This window comes from Lichenostomus cassidix, chromosome 1Aa, assembly GCF_008360975.1.
Source record: "Lichenostomus cassidix isolate B80296 chromosome 1Aa, HeHo_3.0, whole genome shotgun sequence".
NCBI classification, from domain to species: Eukaryota; Metazoa; Chordata; class Aves; order Passeriformes; family Meliphagidae; genus Lichenostomus; species Lichenostomus cassidix.
The window spans coordinates 37,076,847-37,104,770 of NC_139480.1; the positions used below are offsets into that span (position 1 = coordinate 37,076,847).

At 39.1% G+C, this 27,924-nt stretch overlaps 1 protein-coding gene across 11 annotated transcripts in view; it reads left to right on the forward strand.

Annotated features, from left to right (window-relative positions):
- The window catches only part of NAV3 (neuron navigator 3), a 508,081-nt gene that overhangs the window by 301,229 nt on the left and 178,928 nt on the right, over positions 1–27,924 (forward strand). For 9 of the 11 annotated variants that reach the window (XM_085045498.1, XM_085045490.1, XM_085045433.1 and 6 more), the window contains 2 exons: positions 25,163–25,280; positions 26,059–26,111. In XM_085045498.1, coding sequence (XP_084901624.1) covers positions 25,163–25,280; positions 26,059–26,111 — 171 coding nt within the window. Of the gene's footprint in view, positions 1–4,509; positions 4,637–21,911; positions 22,136–25,162; positions 25,281–26,058; positions 26,112–27,924 lie in introns of those variants that run through there. The other 2 variants (XM_085045507.1, XM_085045481.1) reach the window with 2 other exon arrangements.

Consider the following 27,924-nt stretch of genomic DNA (forward strand, 5'->3'; position numbering starts at 1 on the left):
TTGAGAGAAAAATCAGAAATGGTGGTCCCTTTCATATAACCAGAGAACACCTTTTATTACGGGCGTTGCCTTTATGAAAACAACAAATATTTTTGAGAAAGGACCCTTTCTGAGCAGGCTACTTCACTTAGGCAATTGTTTCATTTATAGGCTTATTTTATAGTAACTTGAGAAACTTGAAGAAATGCTATTTTTAATTCTAAAAATAGACCATCGGTTGTGGTCTGCTGGGACTGACAGAAAATTATAACTTGTATTTTGGATGGAAAAGAACCAGCACACCCTACATCTTAAATGCCTAAACCAATTAATAAAATAACATTGCTGAACTATGGATTATACTTTGGGACTGTGTTACTCCATGCTGAGTGCCATAATGTCCATGCCAAAGACCCCATAGCAACAGGGGTTGCAGTTACCTCCAGCTCAGAGGGCTGGGCTGGGACCTCTGCTGAGCCTGCCCAGCAGCTGCAGGGTGCTTCTGCCACATCTGGCTTCTGACTCAAGGGCTTATTTATTATTGTTCCTCTTCCAGTCAGCTAATTAGCACACTGGACCATTCGTATATTGTGGATTTTAACTCTGATTCCATGTCTTTTTCCGGCAGAGAGAGGATTTGTAACTGCAAACAGATGATGCACATGCTGCAGTTAAGTCAGGTCCTAGAGGTCAGACATCTGATCGTGTAGGCTCACTGAGGTTCTGCACACAACTGTCCTAGGGTGGGATGAGGGGTTTCTTAGAGACTTTTGGAGAGACTGGAGTCTCCCACTGACTTTACATTTTAGTGATATCCACCCTTTAAAGCAGACTGCAGAAAGGAGACAAGAACCCTGTAATCTGTCTCTTTATTTCCAGGGAGGAGATAGTTGACCTTCCCCATACAGGCCATAAAACCTCCCAAGAGAAATAAAGTTGAAGCAACACTTGAGAGCAAATTTTCAGAGTGATTTTGGGACCTAGCATCTAGGGGTCAATGAAATTCAATGCAAATCTACCAAATATATTAGAAGATATAAGAATGATGGATCATCCCTGTTCATCACAAGGCCTTGTTTTCAGCTGTTTATAGTTTCGACAACCTTAAATATACAGGCTTTTAAGGCTGTATATATATTTTTAGGCTACATACTTTTAAGACAAGTTTTTGCTTTAAGCAAAAGTTTTAGAAGAATAGCAATCAAATTATATTTCATTTATTTCAAAGAAAGACGAAATGGAGATAGGCATTATGATGCTGGATAAAAGGAGGAGAGTCTTATCAACTGTTTCACTATCAAGCTATGACAATTCTATTTCAGGGCAGAGTCTTCAAATTTGGCAAGGGAATGCTGGAGAGTCAGCAAAATGCTTTTCACTCGTTCCCTGTGAAAAATCTTCTGAAATTTGAACAGGATGTGAGTGTTGGAAAGTCTCAGTTCGCACAAGCTTTCTAAACTTGGAGATTAGAAAATAAACCACCCGTAATTATACTTATACCAAACGCACTCCAGTCCTTGGGCTTGCTTTTCCTGGCAATCAGAGGTCACTGTAACACCGGACATGGGCACTGAGAAAATTAAGCCTCTGCCTGAGCAACAGGATTTATCTTCCTCAGGCCTGGGTGACATTTGGGGGAAACAGCATCAATTAAATAATCAAGGGGTTGTAGTTTAGTGCTCTGCTGAGAAGGGAGGCTGAGTTTAGGAGAAAGCTGGGGCTAAAGAAATGGGTAAGTGAGAAAAAAAAGGGGTCTTGAAACTTGGGTACGAGGTTCTAATAAGAACATTCTGCAAACAAACAAAAAGGGCGAGTAGATTTTTCCAAACATCAGATTGAAGTCCTAGTTAGGCTTTGTAGGATGCTTAGTAATGTTGCTTTCAAAATTTGTGAGGGAAAACAGTGCAATTAAAAAAAAAAATCATTGGACAGATAATTTTTCAGTGGCCTTAGGCATAGTCTTGACACTATTTCCTAAATAAATATAAATCTGGCTCACCCAGCTGTTTCTCTTCTAATACACTGAATAATCAAGTGCTTCACTGTTTTGCCACATATCCATAGAGCTCAAAACATCATAAAACTTTTCCCCTTTTCATAGTAATTGCCTTCACTTGTGAGTGGTCAGTACATCCAGCTATAGAGACCAACCTCTAATGCCAAATATTGAAAGCAGAACATGAACGCACTTTGTTTACTACCTTGCTGTATTGCAGAGACAGTTTATTTTTCCCTCAGAAAAGGTAGATGTTGATTTTACTCAGCAGAGTATTTTTACTACTACATTTAACTTTGTGCATAAGTCATGAATAATTTGCCTTTCAGTTAACCTCATTCACTGCGTGAATATTGCAAACATTTTCTTTTGTAAACTGTGCATTTTCAAGAGGATCTTGAGGCCCCTGTTGGGATTCGTTTGGATCTGCATGTAGATAGTAGTGATTCAGAAGAGTGTAAAAATAGGGTAGCTCGCAGAGCTGTCTGCTTGAAACACCACTGGGATTGTATCTTGTAAGGAAAGGGGAAGAGTTGCAGAAAAATAAAAGCTCCCTTATGGCTATTTAAATAATAGTTTTTGCCCAATTCTTACTTTATTTCCTAAATGCCCTTTTTTACTGTCTGGTGCCTAACAGTTGCTGAAAAGTGCATGTGATTCCTTTTCCTCATTACTTTGCATTTTTCTTACTCCTCTGCTCTTGACACACAGTTCTCTCACTTTGTTGCCCAGGGCCCCACCTCCACTTCCCACCTCCTACCTGCTGGAGGAGAAGAGGATCCAGTTTTCACAGTTTTCTGTCTATTGGCAGAAAGTCAAACGTACCAGTCACAGAATGTGTCTTAATTCAGAAGTATGGAAGATCTGCAAGGATGAACAGCTGTGTTGGAGGGAAGGGAGGTGTTTTAAAGGACGAATTTGTGAAAAAATTTAGGTCTTTCTGAAGCAGTCAATTTCAAGCAGCCATTCTCCAGGCAATTGGAGCTCTCTGCTTCACAAAAAAATTCATCCTAATAATTCATTTAAGAAAGAAAGAGTTGATGGGGTTTTTTGTTCAAGTTGTTGATAAACAGCTTCATCGGTGGTGATTTCTCGAATGGTGTACCAACTGGTCCTTCAGATCTAGGACAGGCAGCCACTGCTATGGCAGAGGAGGATTTTTTCAGAGTGCAACATCTTCAGAAATTTCTTTTTGAGGAAGCTTGCTGTTTAAGAGGGAGTGAAGTTGTTGTTCTTTTGCCTTTTCCCCCTTGACTTGGTGGCATTGGCTCAACAGAGTGTTCAGCAGAATTCCAGTATGTTACTTTTTGGTGACAGACTGTAAAATAAGATATATTTTTAACAAGATGATATACCGATGTGAATCAAGTCCCGTTCTGGCTTCAATTGCCAATATTTTCAAATACTAATTAAACTACTTCCAGTGCCAAGCCACTCATGATATGAGGATTTGAAGAGTGAAATTTCAAGAAATGAGGAGCATGGTTGGAAAAACTCTGGGCATTCTTTCTCAAGAGGGCAAAATACCATTTAAACAGAATTGCAAATTAATCCAAAAGAAGTGAGGCAAAATATGAATTAGATTGGGCAAATCATTTGAGAAGATTAATGTGCTAAAGAATACATAGTGATTACTCCTGTGAGAAATAGAAAAAAATAGAAGTGTTTTAGCTAGAAATATATTATACACTTAAGTCCCAACAAAATAGGTATGAACTAGCCTCCATCCAGTATCAACATGGACCAAAAGGAGGACTTTCTGGACTGTGCAGAAAATAAGATATAAACCATTTGGCATTTTCCTATATTTTTCACATTAATACTGAAAACTGCTTCCTAAGCAGGCCAAGTAAGCTATAGTCTTGACCTGAGCCTGTATGACTTGAGTCTTAAAATATGTTGAGTGTAATGCCTAAAGTAAACCTGATGTTCAGTGTGCTGGTGATGTGCAGTGAATGTTGTTTACTCTAGTCACCTCTGTTAGTGCCCCATGCATGCCCAGATGGTGCTGTCCTTGGCAAGGTAGACACCCCATTCCAGTAACCTGACCCATTACTTCTACATCTTGTTGCACTTTGACATGTGGATTAGTACTTGTGCACCAGAGAAGCATGAAAATACTGCAAGTGGAGGCTAGGATTCACTGCCGGAGGGACAGGACCTTTGCCCTTCAGGATTATTTTCAGAGTGATACAGTTTATTAGAGTGTACCTGCACTTACAGAGTAGGCATGTCTGCTGTTCTTCTAAGGATGTCTTTCAGTCTGCAATGTCCTCTCTTGTAGATGGATCTTATGCTATCTAAAGCAAGAAATACTTTTTATTCCTTATTTATGTAGCTGCATTGAAGATCCTGGAGTGTAGGAGGAATTCTTGATGCTGCAATACTTTAATTAGTAACATACACAGTATTTTGTTTAGCTGCTCCAGAATATTTTTGAATCTCTGTGATGGGGGAGTGTTATAGTTTAAATCATTACAGCTGCTGTTATTTCTGAAATGCACTTAAGGGGCAGTGTGGTAGTTGAAGCTGTCTAGATGTTTCTCTTCATTAGTGGTGCTGCACTGGCTCTAAGAGCCATTTGGGGAGTGTAACAGGTGCCAAAAGGAAAGGACTTGATGGTGAAATTGCAGAGATTGGGCAGGCTGCTGGGAGGCAAAGGTAATTTTTGTGTGCGTGTGTAAATTTCAGATGTTAAAAGTGGATTTAATTTCATTAACAATGTTCCTTCTCCTGACTAAGCTGAGATGCTGTAGATCGTCACTTGTTCTTCTTTGGGACACAAAATACTGAGGTTTTATTTTTGTCAGCATTTAAAAAATCTTGATTTGCACTATAATATGCTGAGGAAAGGATTTGAAGTTCATGTAAGACTGTACAAGCTGGCAGAAAAGAAAGAATGTAATCAGCACCAAATGTGTTTTCTCCCATGTTAGTTAGTTTTTCAGTGATTTTAGCATATGTTCCTGAAGTTTTACTTTGAAAATGGGATGCTACCATTACCCAAATGCTGTGAGCTTTCCTCAGGCTCTGCTGTTTTGCTCCCTCCCCAGCACCTCTCCTCCTTCTGTCAGCTTGGTGCATCTGAGGGGGTTGCCTAAGCTGAGCTGGCAAGCTCCTCTCATTGGAGCTCAGGCTTTCCTTTGCCTTCAATTTCCGCACAGCTACAATGAATGATAGATACACCTCAGTGCTTGAAAGGTGCGGGCTGTTCTTGGGAAAGCATGGACAAGCTGAGCACCTTGAGATGGTTCCACAGCTTTCCAAGCAGAGGACATGTGCCCTGCCCTTAAAGTAAAGCTCTGCTGCTGCCAATGCAAAGCGCTGTTAGTGATGAGAAGGGCTCAGGAGGTTGTAGCAGCAGCAGCTGCTTAAGGAGATGTGTCTTTCAGCTGTGTGAGGAATCTTCCAGTCAGGAGCTGATTGATGCAGTGTGGAGCCTTTTGGGACAAATGGCTGATAGGATGAGAGGCAGAGTGGACTAAAGGCACATACAGAGTGTTTTTAGTTTGCTCTAGCCAACATCTGGCCTGCTTTGAGAGGTATTTGAATGCGGCCATTGTATAAAACAGGACTAATTTTTTCATCAAAAACACATTCCTGGCGTAGTGGCTTAGTTTCCTCCCCCGTTCCGATTTGTTTTCTTACTGAACTGTGAAGCTAGTGGTGTGGGTGGGACAAGATGTTGCTTTTCTTACCCATGCACACATGCTATTTTAATTGCTTTTTCTGTTCTGGTTAATGCATTCTGATTTTTTCCCCCTTAATTGACAGGTATTTTGATGATATTACAGTTTGATGAGTCTAAGTTAAGTGAGGGTCAGAAATATATTTCTGGTATTTCTAGAGCAGGATTTTCAGCTTAGTCTTTGCTGCAGTTCTTTGGATTTCCATCATATGTTGAGAGAATAAAAATAACATATTCACTTGTTATTACCTGTATAGCACATATTTCCTCATAACCAATGAAAATAAAATTCTTGGCATTTTTTTCTGTATTTGAAAATGCCATGGTGTTTGAGACTCTCCAGAACCATGGCCTGTGTACTTTGGTAGCAAGTTAAACAGGCAGACCTGTGAACAAGTTCAAAGACTGAGGAGGGCTTCTTAGTTGATAGACCAGCTAGGCAGTTTGTAGTTTTTCTCACTTTTTTTTTTTTTTTTTAAGAATCTTTCCTTGGAAACAATTTTACAATGCTTATGCCTCTCTTTCACTCTTTCCACAAGTATTTCTTTCTTCTTTGTTTCATTGTTGACATTAAAATTTTCATTTGTTTTGGTTTTCATCTCCCTGCCTGCAGCACATCCCTTAAGGATTTGGAAATTTTCATCATTTCCTAATATTGTAAAATTTGCATAATGAATGTAAAAGTCCATGTATGGAGTACTCAATATGTAGGTCCTGAGAACTGAATTTCAGTCCTCTGTGTAATTGGTAGTGCATTATGCATTCCAATGTAGTAAACATTAAATTTCTCTCTATCATTAACAATTATTTCTTGCACGGGAATATATTAACTCAAAATTAATTTATAGACATCCACTGTCTAGCACACCAGTGTCCTACACTTCTGCAGGGACTTGCTGATTTTCATGATACCAAATGGAATAAGAAATACAGAAAAGGCAAAGTAAACTGGGCTCTATCTCTGCCTAATGGCAAAGTTTTGTTCCCTTTTAGTTGATAGCAACTACACATGTAAGCCAGGAAAGATTTTGAAACAGAAAACCTTAAAAAGCTTGTACTGATTATCAGAGTGTTTTTACTTGTTTTGCTGTTTAAAAAATAATCCAGGACTGTTGAATTCCTATTGCCAATATGCAAAAATGAAATATGTTTCCTATTACACACACTGTTATGTGATACTTCAGAATCAGAGGTCAGGTGATTTTACAGTGATCCTTTCATGATGTGAGTATGATTTCTTGCTACACATTCTGATATGGTTTGGGACAGTTTTTTCTTTCTGGCTACTCTATATTCATCTTTTTCTAAGCAGAGAATCCAGTGGTCTTCTAAATTTTAACATCATCTTAAAGATTCCGGCTTGCAGTATGTCCTGGGAGATTTGTAATAGATTTATTCATATGCCATTTATGTACTTCTATTAATTCTTTTAGCCTTGAGGAAGAAAGTTGATGATCTCGTTTTATACTTGTTTTGATGTGATGCAAAAAGAAATGTTTGACATTGAAAATAAAATAGATTTTTTAATAGGATATCATCAATTATATCTGGATTGTTTAAGTTACACATGTTGTTGGCTTAAGGCACCTGTTTAGAGTACACTGTGGCTCAGGCCTGCTTATGGATGCCACATATTTTGTTCACATAAAGCTACACTTGAAAAAGTCCCTTTAGAGATAATATAGTTTTGTAACCTCCTGTGACTTTGAAGTGCAAAATGATTTGACTAAAAGTGCCCTTGAAGCAGCAGTGAGTGAGAATGTGGTGACAGTCAGGAGAGTAAGTCTGGCAACAAGTGGAATTGCTGCTGTACAGGGGATGCAATGATTTCAAAAGAAAGTTGAGGGTAGGAAAAGGGTTACAGCTGCACATCCACAAAAGCCAGCAGGAAGTTACCTGTAGGTATGTCTTGGGATAGTAGTGCCATTCTTTGCTGCAATCTGAAATGCTTTAGTGGGCAGTGTAAGTGGATGTCAACATTGCTTACCTCTCCTTGGCTATCAGTAATCCGATGTAGTTCTTACCCCATGTGAAACACCCTGAAATTGAAATTATATATGGAGTCCAGATTTTACCAAACAAACCTTTACAAATTCTTTGTGCCAAAAATCCACATCAAGAAAACACATCACTCCCCTAACACTATAGGATGCTCCTTAACAGTGGCTTTTATCATACTCCTTCCTGTTTTCACTTTAGACATTTGAGTGAGTCTTTCAAGAAACAACCACAAATCATATGCAGTTTTCTTTTACACAATGTAATGAACAAACACACAGTGAAAATCCTACAGTTCCTGTTTGTCTATAAGGGCAGTAGTTTTTAAATGGTCATTGAAGTTTTTCCTTGTGTAAATAAAACATGTGCCTAGAAACAAATGTTCTAGGAAACCAAGCTGGGAACATTTCTCTCACTAAATTATTGATTTGTTCAAAATGTTGGCGTTGTTATTTGAATTGATCACAGCTTATCACACTGATAATTCCCTACCCTTTCTCTCACCAAGGATTTACATTAAAATAAAGCTCACCAGCAGCTTTAGTTCTGTATGTGTGGACTGTTCAAATGGAACTCAAACCACCACATCCAAGTATGACCCTTTCCCTCAGCATTTTCCCCCAGTGCTACACTCTTAAGGTTGCATTATTGTAAAGCCAGGTGAGTAATGATACATCCAGTTTAGGTCAGCCTTGGGAGGATTCAGAGCAGCACTTTCACCAGATAAGGTGGTTGTCATTCGGTGAGGGCCCTGGTGGGGGACACTCAGTCTGGTGGGCTGTGGAGAACCATGGCTGCTGGTTGGTGAGGTAGAGCAGCTGTAACTGGGGGTAGCTGCAGCCTCTTCATTCATGAGGATTGTAGGACAATTTAGTCAGCTGGCACAAGGTGAAGCATTTTTAAGGATACATTAATTAATGCCAAAATACTGGCCTGATACAGAGCTGGCTCAGGATCAGAGGAGAATGAAAGCAATTTATTGTGTTCATATGTATGTGCTCTGAGTATGTCATATAAATGTATTAATAGTGCTTGACATGTTTATATTTTTTATATTGAAAGGATGGATAGCTCTAGAGTAAGTTACTGCTGTTACTTTATTTCTCATACTTAGTTTTTTTCATATCCATAGATGGAATAAACTGAACTTGCTCGAAGCAGCTGACTGCACTTCTATGCTGTATCAGGTTATTAGGCATCTGCTTAGATATACATTTTCACTTCTCTCCCCATATCACCTCCTTCAGTGAGATAAACCCCCAAAATATGTCTTGCCACATTAGGAAGTCTGTTCTCAATATCTTTTTCTATATTTTCTTTTCTAGCCTTCAGTTCCTTCTAAATATGTGTACACTTATTTGAATGTGTGGTCAGCTTGTTTGTAGTAATATATGTGCCAGGCCTGGGATACTTTTTGATTGTGCAGGTAGAAAAACAAAAAGGAGGCAGTGAGATGTGAGATGCAGATGTTTATTCATATCCACATTCCAGGAGTGTGGCCCTCCTGGAAAACTTGTGTCTCCACAAGCTCCTACTTTGCAAATTCCTGCTTTCCCTTTGCAGGAGCAAGTCAATACAGAACAGATGTATTCCATTCAGTCTTTCTCCAGTAGAAATCAACAGATAAATTAGCAAAGATTTCACTAAAAGTTAAAGTGTGAGGAACAGTATTTGCTGTGCACTTCTACAGACCCTTCTATTCCACGTTTTCAACCAGATGCTCCAGAGTCAACCACAAAATTTGAGTTAGAAGACAGTCATGCACTACATGTGGGATTAGTCTCACCAGATTTTGTCCTCAAAAAAATAGGTATTTAACTTCAGAGAGAAATTCATTCTTCTTAGGCTCCTGTCCTGCTTGGATTAAACTGCTTCACAATTTCCTGTTTCTCTTGGTGCAGACTGTTGATGGAGTCTAGATGCCTACCTCAGGCTAGATGCCTGCATTTTAGAGGAAAATACCTGGTTCCTAAATACTGCCAACTTCAAGTGATCAGCCATATTTATTTCCATGTCAAACAAACTGGTATGGAATATGCATATAAACATAAATAAACTGAATATGCATATATAATCACATATGCAAAAATCAGAAATATTGCAGCATAGTTATGCAAGGTTATTATATTATATGTTATTTTATATATTCTGTTGCAATTAATTGGTGCATTTATTGCACTGAGCCCCTCAGGTGTGGCAGCAGCAGAGGTCCCAGCAGTGAGCTGGGAGAGTGTGTCACTGTTGGATGCAGCCCTGCTTTTCCATAGGTCTCTTCCTGAGGAATGCCGGCTGTCGGTGCCCTCCTGCATCCTGTGTGTCACTGAGCTGCAGGATGAGTGACTCGCATGCTGCGGGGGCGGGAGGTGACTCTCCTTCTCCACCAGGCTTAGTCACAGCACGTCCTGCACCTCACCCTGTGGCCTCAGTGCCACCCTTGTCCCCAGAGCTCCCTGCTCAGCTCTTGCTGTGCTTCTGGGAGTCCTGGGCTTTGTCTGCCTGCCTTGAACTGATTTAGATGCCTGGCAAAGATGACAGTGTTGGAGAAAGCAGCTCATTCCACCTAATTCCACATGAAAAAGGATTAGGGCAGAACAAAGTTCTGAATGGCATTAGCGAAGCAATTGATCCAACACAGAAACAAGCCAGCTTTCTAAGTATCTGCAAACAAGGCAGAGCATCAGATACTCATTAGTACCATAAGCTTACAATAAGCTATGATGAACACTTCAATTTGCTCAGCAGTGCCAAGGGGGGATGTGGTTGGTTGGTTTGTTTGTTTAGCTCTAGGCCCTAGTTCTTACCCTAAATGCAATTCTTCTGTTTCTATGTTGTCTTCAGTGGAGATATTTCTGCTTTCTTGTGATACAGGTAGGGGGAGGCCAGACCCCAGAAACTGTAATGAAAGATCCAGTTGAAAACAGATGAATGTGTTTTAACTCTTTTGTGAGGAGAGGAATGCTATTTATCTTTTTGCATCAGTATATGCTGCAGTTGGATGTTCTTAAAGGAAGTGAAGAGAATCTTGCTTGCACTTGATGCCATGACATTTGCTGTTCTGCTAGTAAACAGATTTACTGAAGCACATTTCTAACATTTTGGCTTGAATAGCTAGTAAAAAATTTAGATTTCGGTAGATTATTCCTGGCAAAAGGAAAAAATAAGGAATTATTAAATCCCAGTTTCTGCCCTACATGAACTTAGGACACCTTTCTATTTTAAAATGGAATATATCCAAATAATCCAGGCCAATCTCCTTGCCTATATCCCAAGATTATTTTAGTCACAATCTTGACATGAAATGTTTAGTTATTCTGCTCACTGATACTATTCAGGTTATTCAGTGATTTTGTTGTTTTATTTCTGGCCCTTAGTTTCGTCTCTGCTTCTTCTAGTCAGCCCATTTTTCCTTGTCCATCATCTCAACAAAACCAAGTTTCACAAAGTCATTCTGCCAAATTTATTTGAATCCCTGAAAATCTTGCATTTGCTTTTGCTCCTAGCCAAACTCTATGCCTAGCTGTCTCTTAGACATGTACCTTATCTCTTAATTTACTTATATCTTCACAGAGATAAAAGATATCAACCTTCTCTCTAAAGGGAAAAAGCAGTGATGAAAACGATGATATAAGAATATTTTATGAAGGGATATCTTCTTTCCTAATTGTTTTCATCCTTTGTTCTCAATATTTGACACCATCTGAAATATTCCCTCCTTATGTTAAGATTTACAACACATCATATAGCAGACCTACATGAGTCAGTGGCCTGTTTTTAAGGCATCTGTGAAAAGTAGTTGAACAAATGCTTACTTTAAGCAAGTTTACATTGCTATACAGAGGACAAACCAGTTCTGCAGGAAGATGTTTTGAGGTCATCAAAGTTTTTGACAGCCATTCATGTTCTGGCTTCAAGGTAAAACCATATACAAGGTCTGTCAAGAATATGACAAGAGGTGATGAAAAAAATGATCTGTCATGCAAAAAGAGGAGAAGTAATTATATGGAAATATTTTCTTTCTTTGCCCTCTTCAGGCTGAGGGCAATTTACTCTTCCCAAAGATGAGTGTAGACAGTAAGATTAAAGGGCATTTTAAAGCTTAAAGATCATGGTGCAAGAAAGTAGAAGCATCAATAACAGCTCATAGGTACAGAAGGAAAAAGCCAGGATAAACACTAATTTTGAAAGGTTGTTATTTTAAGAGACATTGCACTTCCAGTCAGCTTACACAGGAGAGGTGAATACAGAAGTCCTGTATCTCCTGGATCCACAAGAACTGCTGCAGGGTTTAAGAGAGCATTTCTTCTTCAAACAGCCTGTGGGCAGGCTTGCAGTGGACTAGGCCATGTTGTGTCTGTCATGGCTCTCTAAAAAACTCCACAGTCAGTGACAGGCCAGCTCCTTCCAGCCAGGAACACAGAACAGGCTAAAGTGACTTCATAAATACTTTCAAGGAACATTGAAAACAGGCAATGGGGGGGAAAAAGCCTGTTTGTTGCTTTAAGCCTTTGTTCTGCCCCTGACTTTTAAGTGAATAAATACATGAATTTTATTTAAAAGTGTTTGGGTTTCCCTGCAAATGCTGATTCTGACAGCTTTCCACAAAAAAGCTTCACTTGTGCCAATGTCAGATGATCTGGTCAGTTGAAAAAACAATGTAAGAAACTGAGCAAGCTGTAGCTACTTTGAGGTGTTTGCCCTGCTTGTTTCCATGAAGGGCGCCAAGAGGGGTGTGTGCATAGCTGAGGATTTGCACAACTCTACGTGTTGTAGAGTTCAACACCAACTTCAACACCAAGCCTTCCCTAATTTTAATTTTTTTTCCTCTCTTCACATGATTTTGCTTTTATTTAGTTGGTAGATTCTTCCTGAACTCTGCTTATGTAGTGTATATTCAACAACTGGAATATACATAGCTGAAACAATTCAGATGATAACCGTAATATCTATCTTTGGATACCTCAATTCTTGGCTTTCTTCCTGTGTCTTTAGGGTCATCCATCCAAATGCACACTCTAAAGCTTTCTGGGTTTGTACATTTTTAAAAATAAGTTTTACCTAGTAACTGCTGAAGTACATACATGAACCTCTCATGTAAACTGGAATGCCCAATAAACTTGTAAATATTTCTTTTGCAAAGAATGGACAATATGCAAATACATGTGCATGCTATTATTTTTAAATACCCTTTACTTCATATCAGGTACATTCAGATGGGTTACTTACTCTATGAGCAGTTTCTGGGTTGAACATCATCTCAAGGCTGATTATGCAGTATTGTCTTGTGCCCTCTGTGTCACTCAACTGTTGTGTGATTGGAATTTGGAGTGTGTTATTAATTGAAATATATTGTTCTTAAGATAATTATTTGCAGAAATGCATTGCACCACTGAATATCACCGTGAGTATTTTAAATACCATTTTTAGGATGTAATATTTTTAATGACTTACAATACAAGACACTTAATCATTTGTATGCTAAAATACGTATTTTACTGCAGTATTTTCAGACATTTTAGAGGGTTCCTTGGGGATTCAAATCTTGCAAGCTTGTTTGACATGCCGCAAAGTCACCTGTTTTGCACTGTGGTATAAGCAATTGCTTATAAGAGAATGCTTCTGTGGATTGAAAGTTGAAGGAATACAGTACATTAACCTACACAATAAATTATGTATATATATGTATGTATTATATGTATATATATATAAAAATTATGGAGAGGCTCATTTAATCCATCTAGCTGAGATGGGATTGTTTTACTGTAAAACCACAGACTAGAGAATCCATTTGCCCACTTTCATTCTGCTTTAATGTATGGAACATCTTTTTTCAGTCAAAGAGACAGATGAAACTTAAATAGTTCAGCAGACTCTAGATCAGAGCTTGAGACTTAAAAGAGTTTTACTGCTGTGACTCAAGAATAATTACTAGGCAGATAATGCCAATACCATTATAACCTATAACAGGATAATGACAGTAACATAAAATGATACATTGGTGTAAGTATGGGATTTTATTCCTGATAGTGAAGTAACTGTCCAGGAAAGGTGAGAACAAAGACATCTGGTGCAGTGTTTGAGAAGCCTCTCTGTGGGACTGAACAACTTGAGAGGTATACCAGTTTCACAAAATTTCAAACTTCACTTTCCACTCCAACTTAAAGTTCCCGTATATATAAATTCTTAAAAAAAAAAAAAAAAAAAGCATTAAGGTTTTTTTATGTTCTCAGGAAGCTCCTCCAATGCATTTGTCCTTACATTTGCATCAAAATGAGAGAAATTCAGCAAGTGTTTTTTAAAAAAATGCAGTCTTCTGTTGTCAGGGACCTTCAAGAACAACTAGAAGAATTTAAGGAAAAATTTATTTTAAGGACTGTTCTGTTCCATACTCATGCACTGTGTAGGAAATGGTTGGACTTTTAACAGAGGATATCCTTTGTATAGTAATTCCTGAAATATGACCTTCCCTCCTCCCCTAAAGAATTTATGTTCCTATGACCTATCTCACTTGCATTTTAGGTGTCTATATCCATCATTCTCATCCTCAGAACTCCCACTCAGCAGCTGTCTGTTTTGGCAGTGCTCATATTCCATAGCCATTCCAGGTTTTTACATTAAGGATCTGTACAGACATGAAATTGTACCTCTGAGAATGCTCAGAAGCTGCGTTGGCTTCACAGAGTCAAGTACCTTGCCAGCAAGGTTTATTTAAAGGGCAGGTGAAATAAGCACCTGCCTACTTTAACAAAATTTAGAGCTGGGAAAAAAAACCCCAGCCAGTGTTTCAGAATGAAATATTTATGATTCATCAGCAATAAGTATTTCCTGTTTAAAACAACAACAACAACAAAACAAACAAACAAAAAAAAACCCTCGCATGTTTAAGTTATCTTTATTCTTACTTTTTCAGGGAGTTAGGAGGTTAATGGGAACGGTCAGAAAAAAAAGTTTTTTCTTCTTCTAAAAAAAGTAGACTAAATGGAGGGGTGTCAACAGAAGTCCCCAAAGTAATACTTCTCATGCCCCTGAAAAATTAAACAGCTGTGTGACCTCTCCTGGAGTGCCAGCCTTCCCAGAGCTACCCGAGGAGCGAGCTACTGGTGCCATTAGTGCCGTACAGCACTACAGTCCAAGAAAACAACTGAGCCTAACATGTCATGGGACATAAGGTGGTAAGCAGCTGCATTAGGGACTCATTTGAGAGGAGACATGATGCTTCTTTTACTGGATCATTTCTGTTTCTTGCTTACATTAGTAGGACAAAATACAGAAAGGCTCTTGGAAGGAAAGGCTGGAGCACAATCGCCTCTGTCCAAAATGAATGTTATAATCTCTAGCCAGCAGAGTTATTTGTTTGTGTTTTCAGTGAGTCCCTTTCTTCCTCATCTGCTTCCTGCTCGCAAGTTCCCAAATCTTGAATTATTTTCTGTATAGTGATGTGGCTGCAATGAGAGTATCGCCTTCCTAATCCTTTACAGAAGCCTTCAGTCCCAAGGGGTGATTGTGTGGGAGGTGGGAGATACGGATTTAATTAAATTTACAGGCAGTGGCCCTTTAAAGTGTGTTAGTCAGTCCTTATCCTTCATTTCTAGTCTGTCATCCAAGAGACAGGGTATCACCAGATTCTGTATTTTAAAAGAAAATATAGGACAGTGAGTGAAGAGTCGCAGATGTGGAAAGTAGTCCCCTGAGGACAAGAACGCTGGGTGCCCTGTGTACGAGCAGTCATGAGGACCCAGAGGATAAACCTCAAACACAAAAGCACCATTTTGTGTCATAAAAGAAGGGGTTTCTCATTGTCTTCAGAGGTAAATCATGTGTGAAAAAATTTTGAGTCATGAATCACCAATCTTTGGGGCTATTTTAGGGGGGTGCTGTAGTCCTATGGAAGGGTGTGGAAGAACCAAAAGTTTGGATATCTTGTGGAAGGTGTGCATGGGAGACTGCAGATTGAACAGTGAACAAAAGCCCCCAGGTTATAAGGTCCTCCCTCCATGAGACACTGCCTCTTCTCATGTGTAGCTTGATGTGTAGCCAAAGCATTCACTAGAGGCATTCAGGCACCTTTTATGATAAAAAGGCTATTCAGAACATTTTTAGTAGGAATCCAAAACCTTTTTATTTCCATTATAGGATCCTTCCAAATCTGACTGTGTTACAGAAGGTGTCTATGAGACACGTCTTTCATTAAGAAATCAGAAAGATCGTAACATTGATTTCTATTTGGGATGAAAAGTCTTCTGTTGTCATAGTGATGATAAGATCATAATCTCCTCTTCATTGTTTAAGAATATTGACTGACAGAATTTACTTCACGCATAAAATTTACTGTGCTGGATGATTGTAAATTTAAGAATTATTATAATCAGAATTGGCAGGTATTTATTATGGGCAATGCTTTCAATGGTGATCAAAGGAAAAAAGAAATGTCCTGAAGTGGTATCCCAGTTGTACCAAGCTGCATTTTTAGTCTTTCAAGTCCTTGAACCACTGCATTTCTTGATCTGAAGAACTATAAGTATAGGCTGTCATCTGTGTAAGCATAATTCCATTTTCCTAAGCTTCAGACAGGTAGCAAAAGGCAAAGCAGTTGCACACGACTATTACTGCTCTCACATTCACCACCAAGACCTGTTTTAACAGAGATTAATGACAGTAAGAGTCTCAGATCACAACACTTGAAATCATTAGCTTACTTAATTTTATTGTTACCTATAGTACCTCAGTGGTGTTCTTAGTATGTACAAGGGCTTTATGGATATTGAAATCATAGAGCTGGTGAAAAACAACTTTTAAACATCAAAGCACAGAGAAAAATTGAGCAGGAGTTAAAATATCTTTTTATAAAATATGTAGCTCAGAAAGCAGTGTATTTTGTTTAGTTTGATTTGTAAAATTATTCTTCCATGAGAGGAAACCAGACAATTTGAATTAGTGTTCTAAGCCTCAAAAAGTGCTGAAGACTCTAAAGTTAGTTACAGTTTACTTGCTACTGTTTTCTCACAAGAAGAAAACAAATGTATGTCTTAATATTTTTGCATCTTTATATATCAGAAATTTGCCTTTCCACACATAAAAAGAAGTGCTGGCAAAGAGGGTTATTTTGATCCCTGGGCCAAGTTCTTTAATGCCAAATTGCAGTGTGGAAAGAATCCCCCTGTCCAAGTTATAAATCCTTAAAATGAGCTTTGATGGAAAATCTGGAGCAGTTTCACAGTGGAATCTCCTCAGCTCCATGTGAGGAGCCCCATGGCTGATTTGCAGAGGCAGGTGTTCACTCCACCAAGGAATGGTCTGTTTGATAGCAAGAGTGGCTTTTTGCTCGTGAACAAAAAATTAATCAACAAAGCAATAATGTTTTTGTTCTCAAAATTATTGCATGCTTTCCAGTCAGGTATGAGATTGTAGAAGCCTTCTCCATTCATCTATGTTATTATACTGGCGAGCCATAAAGGAAACCTGTTCAAATTCCGTTAGTTTTTCCCTTTACAGGAAAGTTAACTCTGATTACTGTGAGCTTCTTTATTAAAGTGAATGCAGGACTGTTCATGAAACTTATCCCAGCAGTGAGAAGACATAGATGAGACCTGAGATTCACACAAATAGGTCCTCTCCCATCCTGGATGCCCAGAAAACTAGAAGCATGGCTTTCTTTTTACTGTTCTTCATTTGGATAGGCACAGGGCTCCTTCCTAAAGTGAGCTGTTTCTTCTGAGGGAGATCTCTTTAGGCAGGAACTGCCACAGAGAGCCATGTTTCAAGCTTTGGGCAGGTATGGATGATGTTCCAGTGTGGGTGTACACACAGGAGAGACAGTGATTTTTATATATTTCAGTTCATTTATTTGTATTAGAGAATTCTATCATTGTGCTTTTGATTAAATTGCTTTCTTCGCACATCACCACTATCAAGACCAAAGCATGGCCTGCTCTTTCCTGTATCACTACTATAGCAACACACCACCTTACGGAGACATCTCACCACACTGGACAGTCATCAGCTCTTTCTATCACAGACTCCCTCCCCCGGCACTTCTGGGACACACCTACGCTAACATTAGCAGGAAGAGTTGCTCTGTAGCAATCCAGTTTGGTACCAAGAAGCCAATCTCTACGGTACACATTTTGGGGATAGAGGGTTACTTAGATTAGTTATCATTTTGTTGCATGGACTAAATGCTGGTGATTAAATTTAGTGCATTCAGTGCACTCTTGAAGCACTTTTTTTTTTTTTTTTTTTCATCTGAAGGGGATCTTTGAGAGAGCCCAGGTAATGAGAGACTGTCTTTAGATTGGCATTCCTTATCTGAACTAAAATGCTGACACATTCTGAGTGGTGTATTTAGATGTAACTCTTGTGCCCACTGGGTAATCCTGGTCTTCCTTGCTGTAATAAAATTATCCAAGACATTAGTTTAAATCACTGTTTTATGTAAAAGCTGCATTGGATAATAGGGCCTGTATTTTGTTGTACTTTCACTAAATGAAAGCTGAAATTTACTTTAAAGATTTTATATATATATATATAAACACATCAATATATATCTATCCATATATATCTATCTATACCCATATCTAAATCTAAGAAATAGCTCCAAAGTTGTATGAACAAATATATGGTGTATTTATAACAGAAAATCTCAAGGCTGACTGTTTTGGAGGATTGCTTTGTGTGGGTGGCACTTAATATTGTCTCCTGATAATTCAGGAAGCTTGAGGCCAGTGTTAATAACCGTGGTGCTCCCTTGACAAGGACCACTTCCCCACAGCACAAGCCTGTAGAGAAGCAGCTGCCTGTTCAGGGTCCCTTCAGCTTCAGGACGAGTATCTGGCTCCTTCCAGTGGCATTTTATTGCCATTGCATAAGACTGAAGCCAATAAACAAAACTAAATGATTAAACTGTAAAGCAAATCAATACGATTCTTTTCAAAGTATGAACAAGAGAATTTATTCTGTAAAGAGTTGGATTTTTATCTGGGCCGATATGTAAATTACTAAGGGAACCTTATGTGCAAATACACAAATACACATTCAAAGAAGCTGATACTGTTACCTTCCATCTGGCATAGAAGCGTCGAAAGTATTGCTCCTGTGCCATTGGTGAGTATTGGCCTCAAACACACATGTTAAACTAATTCTAAGTTGGGGTTTGGGAAGAAATGAGTAGAAAGGGAGCACAGTAAGCCAGTACTAATGTTACTTCAGTGATTAGATCACAAACTGTAAGTGAAACTTGGAAATACAAAACAGCCCCCTTAAAGTTGGGTAAGTCATCTAAAGCTTGCCAATGATTGTTGAAGAGTATTGTTTCTAATAATTTTCTTAGCTGGGATTAGTGGAGTTTTGTTTAATTGTGTTTTTATCTGTAAATTGCTGAGTGGTGTTGATGGATACATGCTGCTATTTACAAAATAGAATTGTACTACAGGGATTCTGACATTTTGGTTAATTGGCATGTATCCCTCTAAGTGGTTTCTATTCCTTAACTCATAATTGTTCTCATTTGCTCAGTGGGATTCAGAAACAGGGTTTGTGGAATGTCATTTAATACTCATTTCATTTAGTTAAATAAAGTTCATTGGCTTCCATCTTGCCTATAAATTAAGTCAGTCTAGTTTCATTTTCTATGTATTTTTAATTATGTAAATATTTTTCTTTCTCATGTAATTTGCCTAATGTTACAGAAAGTGCCACCCCCAGACCCTAGATTTACTTCATAGCAAATGAGTTGCAGGGTATTTTCTATAGTCAATTAAATCAAGACATAAATTAAATGGTTGATCTGTCTCTTTTGGCAGTCTAAATGTGAACCATTGTTTTCAAAGTTAGCCTTTTTACTTGCTAAGTGGAGGACTGAAACTAATAAATTATTCTTTTGCATCCCAGAGGCATAACCTTCAATAAGAAAATATTTAAAAGGTCAGATCCTGCCTTCCAGTTGAGTTTTCCTTAATGTACAGGCAGTGGGAAGGAGAAAGGCATCTCTGATTTCCTTACCCTATTCTAACACTTATCAGTGTGTTGCCCAGCTTCTCTTCATAAATACAAACTGCTTCAGGGACACTCCAACATATGCTTTGCTACGTGCAATTCATTAGCCAAGAATAGCTAAGTTGAAATAAAGTTGTGGTCATGCCCTCTCCTCTGGCAAATCCTCTTCACAGGGACTTTGGGACTGTTAGGCTCTGTTTAGTATTCAGCATCCAGGGTAGGCCACACACTGGAAAACCTCCCAGGAAATAGGTATACAGCCTTTACAGCCCATTTTTAATATACTGACGAACAACAGAAGCAACTCATCAACCTCTTCTTTTTCAAGTACAATTTGAAACCATCCATGGGTGGAAAGCTCTAAGTGCTATCAACTATCAGTTGTCTTCAATGGCAACATTTTAAGCAGAGTGAATTCATTACACTAGAAAGTCACATAGTCCTTTTATTAAGTTAACAGTGCCATATTTCCACTTTGGCTGGCTGTTAAAATTCTAGTCTAGGGGCTATTTAATAGTTTCATTTTCCTTTACTCAGGTTTTTTTAAAGAAAAAGATAAGAATTACAAAATGTATTGGTATAACCCAAACATAGAATAAAAGACAGATTCCTGCTCTGCCAAAAAGTAGCATTGTGTATTGCAATGCAGGTATACTGCTAGAAACATTTTTTGGGTTATTTTGTAATAATTAAATTTTCCTTCCATTTCTCCACTTCATGTTTGCCACAAGATAAACACTAAAGAAAAATCTGTGGGAAGCTTCCTGTTGCCTACAGATTCCTTTTGGGAGATGGAGTTTTTTAAAAGCCTCCCCACCCTGAAAGGTGCTCATCATAGTGAGCCCTGGAAGACAGCATTTCAAATCTGCCATGCTAAAGAGTGAGGATGCAGTTGTGTCTCTTTAACATTTTAAAGAACAAGGGATGAGAACTGGATTCTATCTGTTAATTCCACATATCTAGGAAAGACACTTTGTCATTTAGTGGGAAAATATTTAAATATTTTTGAAAATCAACCTATGCTCCTAAATGGCATGGAAATGTGTCACGAGGTCTTAGTGTATCTCAATTGGCAGCAACTGCTGTTCTTCCTGAGCAGCACCATTGGCACACAAGGGAGTGACGGAGGCAAATGGAAGCCGTCTTCTCGATAGCAACAGGAGACCATTTTCAGAGCTGAGATTCTATATTCTGTAGCAAACAAAAAAAAAATACTGGGAAGGATCCGAATTCTTGCAATATGCATATTACCACCGAGCCTTTTTATAAAACTACCTGATATAAAAGCACACAGGAGAAATCATTTCAACTCAGAATATCTGGGTTATATTCCCAGCTCTTTGTCCTTGAGTGAGCCACATCAAAAAGCAGCCTTTATGCCTCAGTTTCCTCACATCTACAGAAATAATAAATAGAAGGGGTGATCTCATTTATGCCTGGAAAGCATGGTGAGCTGATCTAGTGAAAGACACTGACAAAGTGTCATGCAATTATTACTGCATTGGGCTGACTGCACTTCTGAAACCCATCTGATGTTTCCCACTTGGCATTGATCGTGGGCGGTAACATCTCTGTATTAGTTTTAAAGAGGGTGCTTTATATCACTGCCTGATGTATATTACATGGTTTGTGATTAAACATTATCTAAAAAGGCAGTAACCTGTGAGATCCTCTCTTTTTCACTTCATTAAGCTACCGCACTGCTAAGTGTTTTGCTTCATTACGGATCCTGCCAAGCAGCTCTACTGTGCTCGTTGTAGCTACATGTGAAGTATCGAGGTGAAGTTCATAACTATATTTGGGTATCAGGGTTTATTTCCTCTACTCTGTTAAAGGTTAGCATGACGAGCAGTTGAGGAATGCTAGGGAAAACCGTCGCTAACATGAGCAGACTGTGCCCGGGCTCGGATTGCCCTGCTGAATCCCGGTTCGTGTTGCAAGCAGCTAAATCAGCAGGCTCTGGCATGGGGCTGGGACCACACAGACACAGCATCAGCTCTGTTCCGTTACCGTGCTGCTGCTGCTGAGGCTGGTCCAACGTGTGGCACATAACGGTGGCTGTGCCGTCCCCTGCCAGCAGTCACATCCAGCCTTGGAGCGGAATACTCCCAGGTCAGACGTGCCTGCAAAGCTGGGTGGTAGGAGAGGAAGCCTGGGGAGGAAATGAGTAAGTCAGCAGCCCGACCCAGTGTGTGGCTGTAGCGCAGGGTTACTGAGCAGTGAAGAGGGAGGAAGTGTTGCAAGATCTAACACTCAAGCCTGTGTTTCTCTCTGAAACAGCCTCATTATAGAAAAATCTAAGATAAGAGGATTTTTGGGAAAAATTGCTGCACAATTAATGCAAGATGTGATGATCTATTGCTAGTTCTGAGAAGAGAGGGAGCATGCACAGCTCCTCCTTAGAGCTGCTCTGCACCCAGTGGAAGGGCAGCACTCTTAAAAAGCAGACTTGCATGAAGCTACTGATTTTTCATCTTCTGTTCTCTGTGAGTTTTCTCCTTTGATAACTGAGTATTTTAAATGGTGATGCACACCGGAGCTTTATATTTTCCCAGTGAGTTAAATATAAAACTTGTGAGGTGCATTGATAATTAAAAACTGTGAATGGGGGAGTCTCTATTTCTCATTGTATTTGCATCAGAGAATTTAATGTAAAAATATTATAGTGGCATTTGTACATTATTATAATTTCATGTGTCAATCTACATGCTTTTCATTTTTTACAAGACTCCTGACCAGTTGGGTTCCCAGAAGAATGAGATGAATGAGAAAGGCATCCTATTGGGAAGGGGGGGGGAAGCAGAAGCAAGTGGTATTTCCTACAGAAAGAGAGAAAATAAAACGTGACATTCCACTGCCAACTGGGTGTTGGTTTGCTATATTGTCTTCATCAACATCTCTCTGCCTTCTTGATTTTTTTTAGAATACTTCTGAAATGAAAAACGCTTTTAAGACTGCCTCATCCCAGTACTGTTTTTGTACCATTGCATGACTACCAGATGCTGACCATAAGAAAAATTTTGGTATCATGTGGATAATCAGCTTTTAGCTTACAAAATACTGTTTGCATTCTTTATGCTTATCACTTTTAAATTAATGAGAAAATAAAATTATGAGGGCAGTAGATGGGTTGGTGAAGTCCATTCTTTGAATAGTAGACACTTGCAAAGCAGCTGCTATAATGAAATTTCCTTGTCTGCTCAGTGGGAGGATAGTTCAAATTGTAGTCAGAATTAGGACTGATACACCCGATTATGTGAGGGTGTCACAAATGAAAAAGGAAATGCCTGGTATTTTTATTTGCAATACGAAACTTACCTAAAATAATACTAGTGGTATTAAATTTTGGATGTTCCAGTGGATCAGTTACATTGGAATACAGAAAATAGTTCTGCTTATATTAATAGAGAGTATTTTTGAAACATTAGTTTAAAAGAGTGACTGAAGTTGAAATACTAGTAGTAGGGAATATATGATGCTATGGGTGTGGTATGTGTCTTTTATCATCATGGTTTCATATTTTTTGAAATATGTGTTCATACAATCTTTAGAGACCCCACATTCACTCCATGTGTTTATACAGTTGAAGAAACACTTTCTTAGCTACAGCTTCCTTTAAAAGACATTTTCCTGGAGCCTTTTATGTTACTAAGCTGTAACAGTGAAAAAAGAATTTCAGTGAGTGAAAACACAGGGACTCAAGTGGACTTCTGGGTGCAGCAGGGAGATTAAAGGCCCCATTTAACTGCAGCATCCTTTGACTATGGTAGAGCTGAATCCACTTGCACAGTTTAATTCTCTGGATTTATTTAAAGTTCTAAAGCTGTCCAGAAAGCTATCGCAAACTAACTGATCCACCAGCAAAAATATGGGAAGAAATAGAGTAGACCAAATAAGTTATAGTTTTCTCCCTTTTAATAAAGAGGATGAAAATCTGAGGCACAGGTACTCAGGTAGTGAAGGAGTCCTTAGCAGGTGAACATGGGTTAAGTGGTGATACTTTTGTCGGGTGGAAAGCAAATGATGGTTCTCAAAGTTAGGCTCTGTACTGGGAATTGCCTCCATTCTCCCCACCCTGGTTCTGCCACAGATTTCCTTGATGAAATAAGGAAGTAGTTAATGGTTTTGGCCTCTGTTTTTCTCTTCACAAAATGGGTTTCTGACCCCTTCCTCCCAAGGGTCTATGAGGTTAAATAAAAGGATGTTTATAAAGTAAGCTCATATTTTTTTAAAATGAAAAAGGGGCAGTTTCAACGTTTTCAAACAATATTCTCAGCAAGAAGACTCATAATTATCATATTTACTCACACGGTGGTGCTGTCATACATCTGTGCTTTCTCTCAGTGGTATCATCCCACAGCAGTGGGAGGTTCAGGAGGCTCTGTACAAGTCCTGTTTTCTGGAGTGAGGAAAGAGGTGACAGACACCCTGCAAAAGGGAGCCAGGGCAGGCTGCCAAGGGCCACAGATACCCTCCTGCTGTGTGACACCCCCTGCCAATCTCCACTGGCATGAGCACCCTCTGCGTGCTGGGAGACCCCAGTATGGTGTGAGCTGCTCTTGGGGTGCACTCTTCCTTCAGTGTAGAGGTGAAGGTGTCTGTTCCTCTTATCTCACCCTAAATGAACCTGGTTCTGCTTGTGTGCATGCTGTAGGTGTTTCCACCTGCTCTGTGTTCATACACACCTTATGAAATGCCTTCAGCCTCTCTCTTCACGCCCCTCTCCTTCCTCAATTTGGAGGACATAATTCAGTTGGTTCTTTTCAACCTTTAGGTGATAACTGCCACTTTTGTGCTGCCTGTTGCTAATTTGGTGCTGCTCAGTCTCACTGTTCTCCACTCCTCTTTGGGCAGAGAAAGGACACAGAATATTTCCAGAATACATATACAGTCTAATTCCAGTGATAAGACTGCTGTGCATCTGGTGCTCTCAGTCTCCTCTGAGCACATTAGAGCACTTTGCAGGCAAGGGGGCAAATGACCTGGGCAGTGGGACACAGTGATTACTGCATAAACTGTTAGAGAGGCATCACCAGGCTCAGGAGCACCAGAGACACCCCAGTTAATCCTTACCCAAACACAGGCACACGTCTCTGCTATCACTTTCTCTTCAGCAGCCCCAGAGCATGAACATTGCTGGCAGGGCATGCGTGGAGGTAGAAATGTGGTGGGAGGTGGAATTGCGGTAGATGTGATTGATTTACGACAGGAGTTTCCTTTACAGTCATAAGGGGAATTTTGCTTGGTCACAGCAAGTTTGAACCCTCATGAAGCAGCCTGAATCATTTGAAGCTAAAATAAAACAGAGGATGGCAGGGGGAGGGGCATGGCCGTTAAGAAAAAAAAAAAGTTAAAAAACACAATAAAATTGTTTCCCTTGCTGCTGACTTCTTAAATGGGAATGTGCTCCAGAGTAGTTGTGCTATGTAAGCCAACATTTGTTTTAAGACTTTTTATTGTCTTTTTCCCTCTCTTGTCCTTCTTCCCCCTTGCCCTCCCACTCTGCTCTGCAGATTTACACTGACTGGGCTAACCACTACCTGGCAAAATCTGGCCACAAGCGGTTGATCAAGGATTTGCAACAGGACATTGCAGACGGAGTTCTGCTAGCAGAAATCATCCAGATCATCGGTAAGACCAGGGCTGAGGGAAGCACTGCGAGCTGGCTCCTTGCATGGGGGAATATATAATTCAAGCTGAATGTATTTAACAATAAGATGAACCTAGAATAATACAATTTGACTGGGTCCATATGTCTCTGATATTTGTGTGGTTCATCCTTGTCTTAATTAAAAAGTATGTTTATGTGAGCATGTTTGGAAGTTGCTGTTTAACCATACTTTAAATGGCCAGAACTGTATCTTACACACTTTGAATTGTCAGAAATGAATGCTCCATTAAACCATATGTCTCCCATGTGTGCATTTTGTTAGTTGGAGTGGCTCATACTTTCTGGGATGCCTTGAAACTGTATCCTGACCCTGCAAAGACAATTGTGGAAGATTTCATGTCAGCAGTTATTTTGCAGGGGCTGAAGAATTAGCAGCAACCTCCTTCGCACTTCCCCCTTTGCATGATTTGGCATATGGAAGCAACTGCTGCTAACAAGAGTGTTGTTACTGTACGACTGAGCTTTACTTAGAAAGGAGCTCTCTGTCAACAAAACTCTCTGCATTCTATTGCTGTGCCTTTTCTGCTTTTCTTCTGGCTTTTCTTTTCTGTTTTGATTTTTAGGTGTCTGGAGTTTTAGTTTTTGGATTTTGTTTTTTTTTCTTCTTCTTCTTCTTTTTCTTTTTTCTTTCTTTTTCTTTTTCTTTTTATTTTTCTTTTTTTTTTTTGACCAGGGGTTGGAAAGGGAAGCTTTATCTCATTGTTTACTCTTGCTTTTCCCCTCACTGTTTTTGTTTAGCAAATGAAAAGGTTGAAGATATCAATGGCTGTCCACGGAGCCAGTCTCAAATGGTAAGAATAAAATATATTTTTAGTTTGTGTTGGCACCACTGCACCTTCCTGAAATGCTTTTTAATAAGGATTTATTTAAAATATGAATATTCTGTCCCATTTTTACCATAAAGTCCTAATTCTCATGGAGTGTTCCTGATACTTTTTTTCACACATGCTAAGTGTTTGTCACTTCATTTCTCTGCTAACTTTGGATCTTGACATAACCTGGCAGCAAAACTTCATCATGTCTAATTAATTCAGAACTGCCTTATCAGACCTGTTCTTCTGATGATCCAAATAATTTCATTTAACTTCATTTTAAGGGCAGTAAATCCAAGAATAAATTATTAAGTGGAGTCTTTGTGTCTGGAAAACTGGTTTGATGAACAACACTTGCCAAATTGTTTTTAAATATAAATAGCCTTTTGGATTGTCCACTGTGAAGTCCAGTTAGATGAACTGACTCCAAGACTTTCAGAAATAGCACTTTAGTCATATAGCTCTCTGAGCTATAGCTGGCAGCTGTCTAAAGACTTTTTAATACTCTCAGACAAGAAGCATTTAGTGACTGTGATTCATATGGAGTCTTACTAATCTTTTACTATGTTTATGACTAGTCAACTATGTTTAATAAGATGAAGCCTCCTTAGAAGGCTGTGAAAGTGACAGACACAAAATCTGATCCTCAGTAAAATCACCATGCATTTATTGAATAATTTGCAATTCAAGTTGTGTTCTCCCATGCTGAGGTCTTTGCCTTTCTGTTCCCATTCAGATAATATATAAATAAAGTTCGCTGTTGCATAGCTGGCAAGGATTTTGGAGTATAGTGTTTTGGAGGAACTTGCATTATAGCAAACTGCTGAAACTGGGTTTAAAAATGGAAACTAAATAGAAAAAAAGAAGTGCATTTATTCAGTGTGTTTTTTAAAGGTGGAAGGTGTTTGCAGCTTTTTTCTGCAAAGTGTCAAAAGGTAAGGGGAAAAATTTTGGGTAGTAGTGAAGTGAATGATGGAGTCTTCTGCTTCTTACAGTTCAAAAAATATGCAGGTTTAGAATAAATTTTCTCTCTGACTTTCAGGCTTTTTGAAACAGGCCACAGAAAGAATAGATGCAATTTCCTTAATAATAGTTATTATTTTAATTACTCATATTACAGCAGCACCTAGTGGCCTTGGCTGAGAACTTTGGGAACTCCAGGATGGAATTCTAATACTACACACACAGATCAAGAGATAATCACTCTCTTCTTTAATCATGTTAAAACTTGCCAGTCCAGACAGGCAAGACAAACATGAAGAGACAAAAGCACAGGGAAGTGGTATGATTTCCCAAGGTTATGTAAGTGGTTAGTGGCCATCTAGGATTGCTTAGGGACCCACCACTCTGTTGTCTATTGAGCTGCATTTCCATGAGAGAAAGACTGGCTGCAGGAAGAACTATTCACTCTGGCAGTGTTTGCATCTCCAAAACAGCATTGGTGTATGCTCCCTGTTGCATTTTTATGTGGCATAGGGATTCTGGATTTCTTCTCTGGCTCCATGCAGCTATGGGAAAGAATTAGCCAAATATGTCCCAGGTGCTCTGGGTCTCAAACCAGGTGCTTTAAAAACTCCTGTGCACAGTCATACATCAGCATTTGCACAGTGACTAAGGTGTTGCATTTAGCCACTTTAATTTCATAGTAATATAGTTATTTATCCTTCCTTTGATACAGTCTCTTTACTGAACTGTTTTATCTCTACAGACTGATCAAATTCCTTTCCTGCCTTTTCACCTACCAGTTCTTTACTGCTGATTTCTGAAATGAGTAAGGAAATTTAAAATGTAC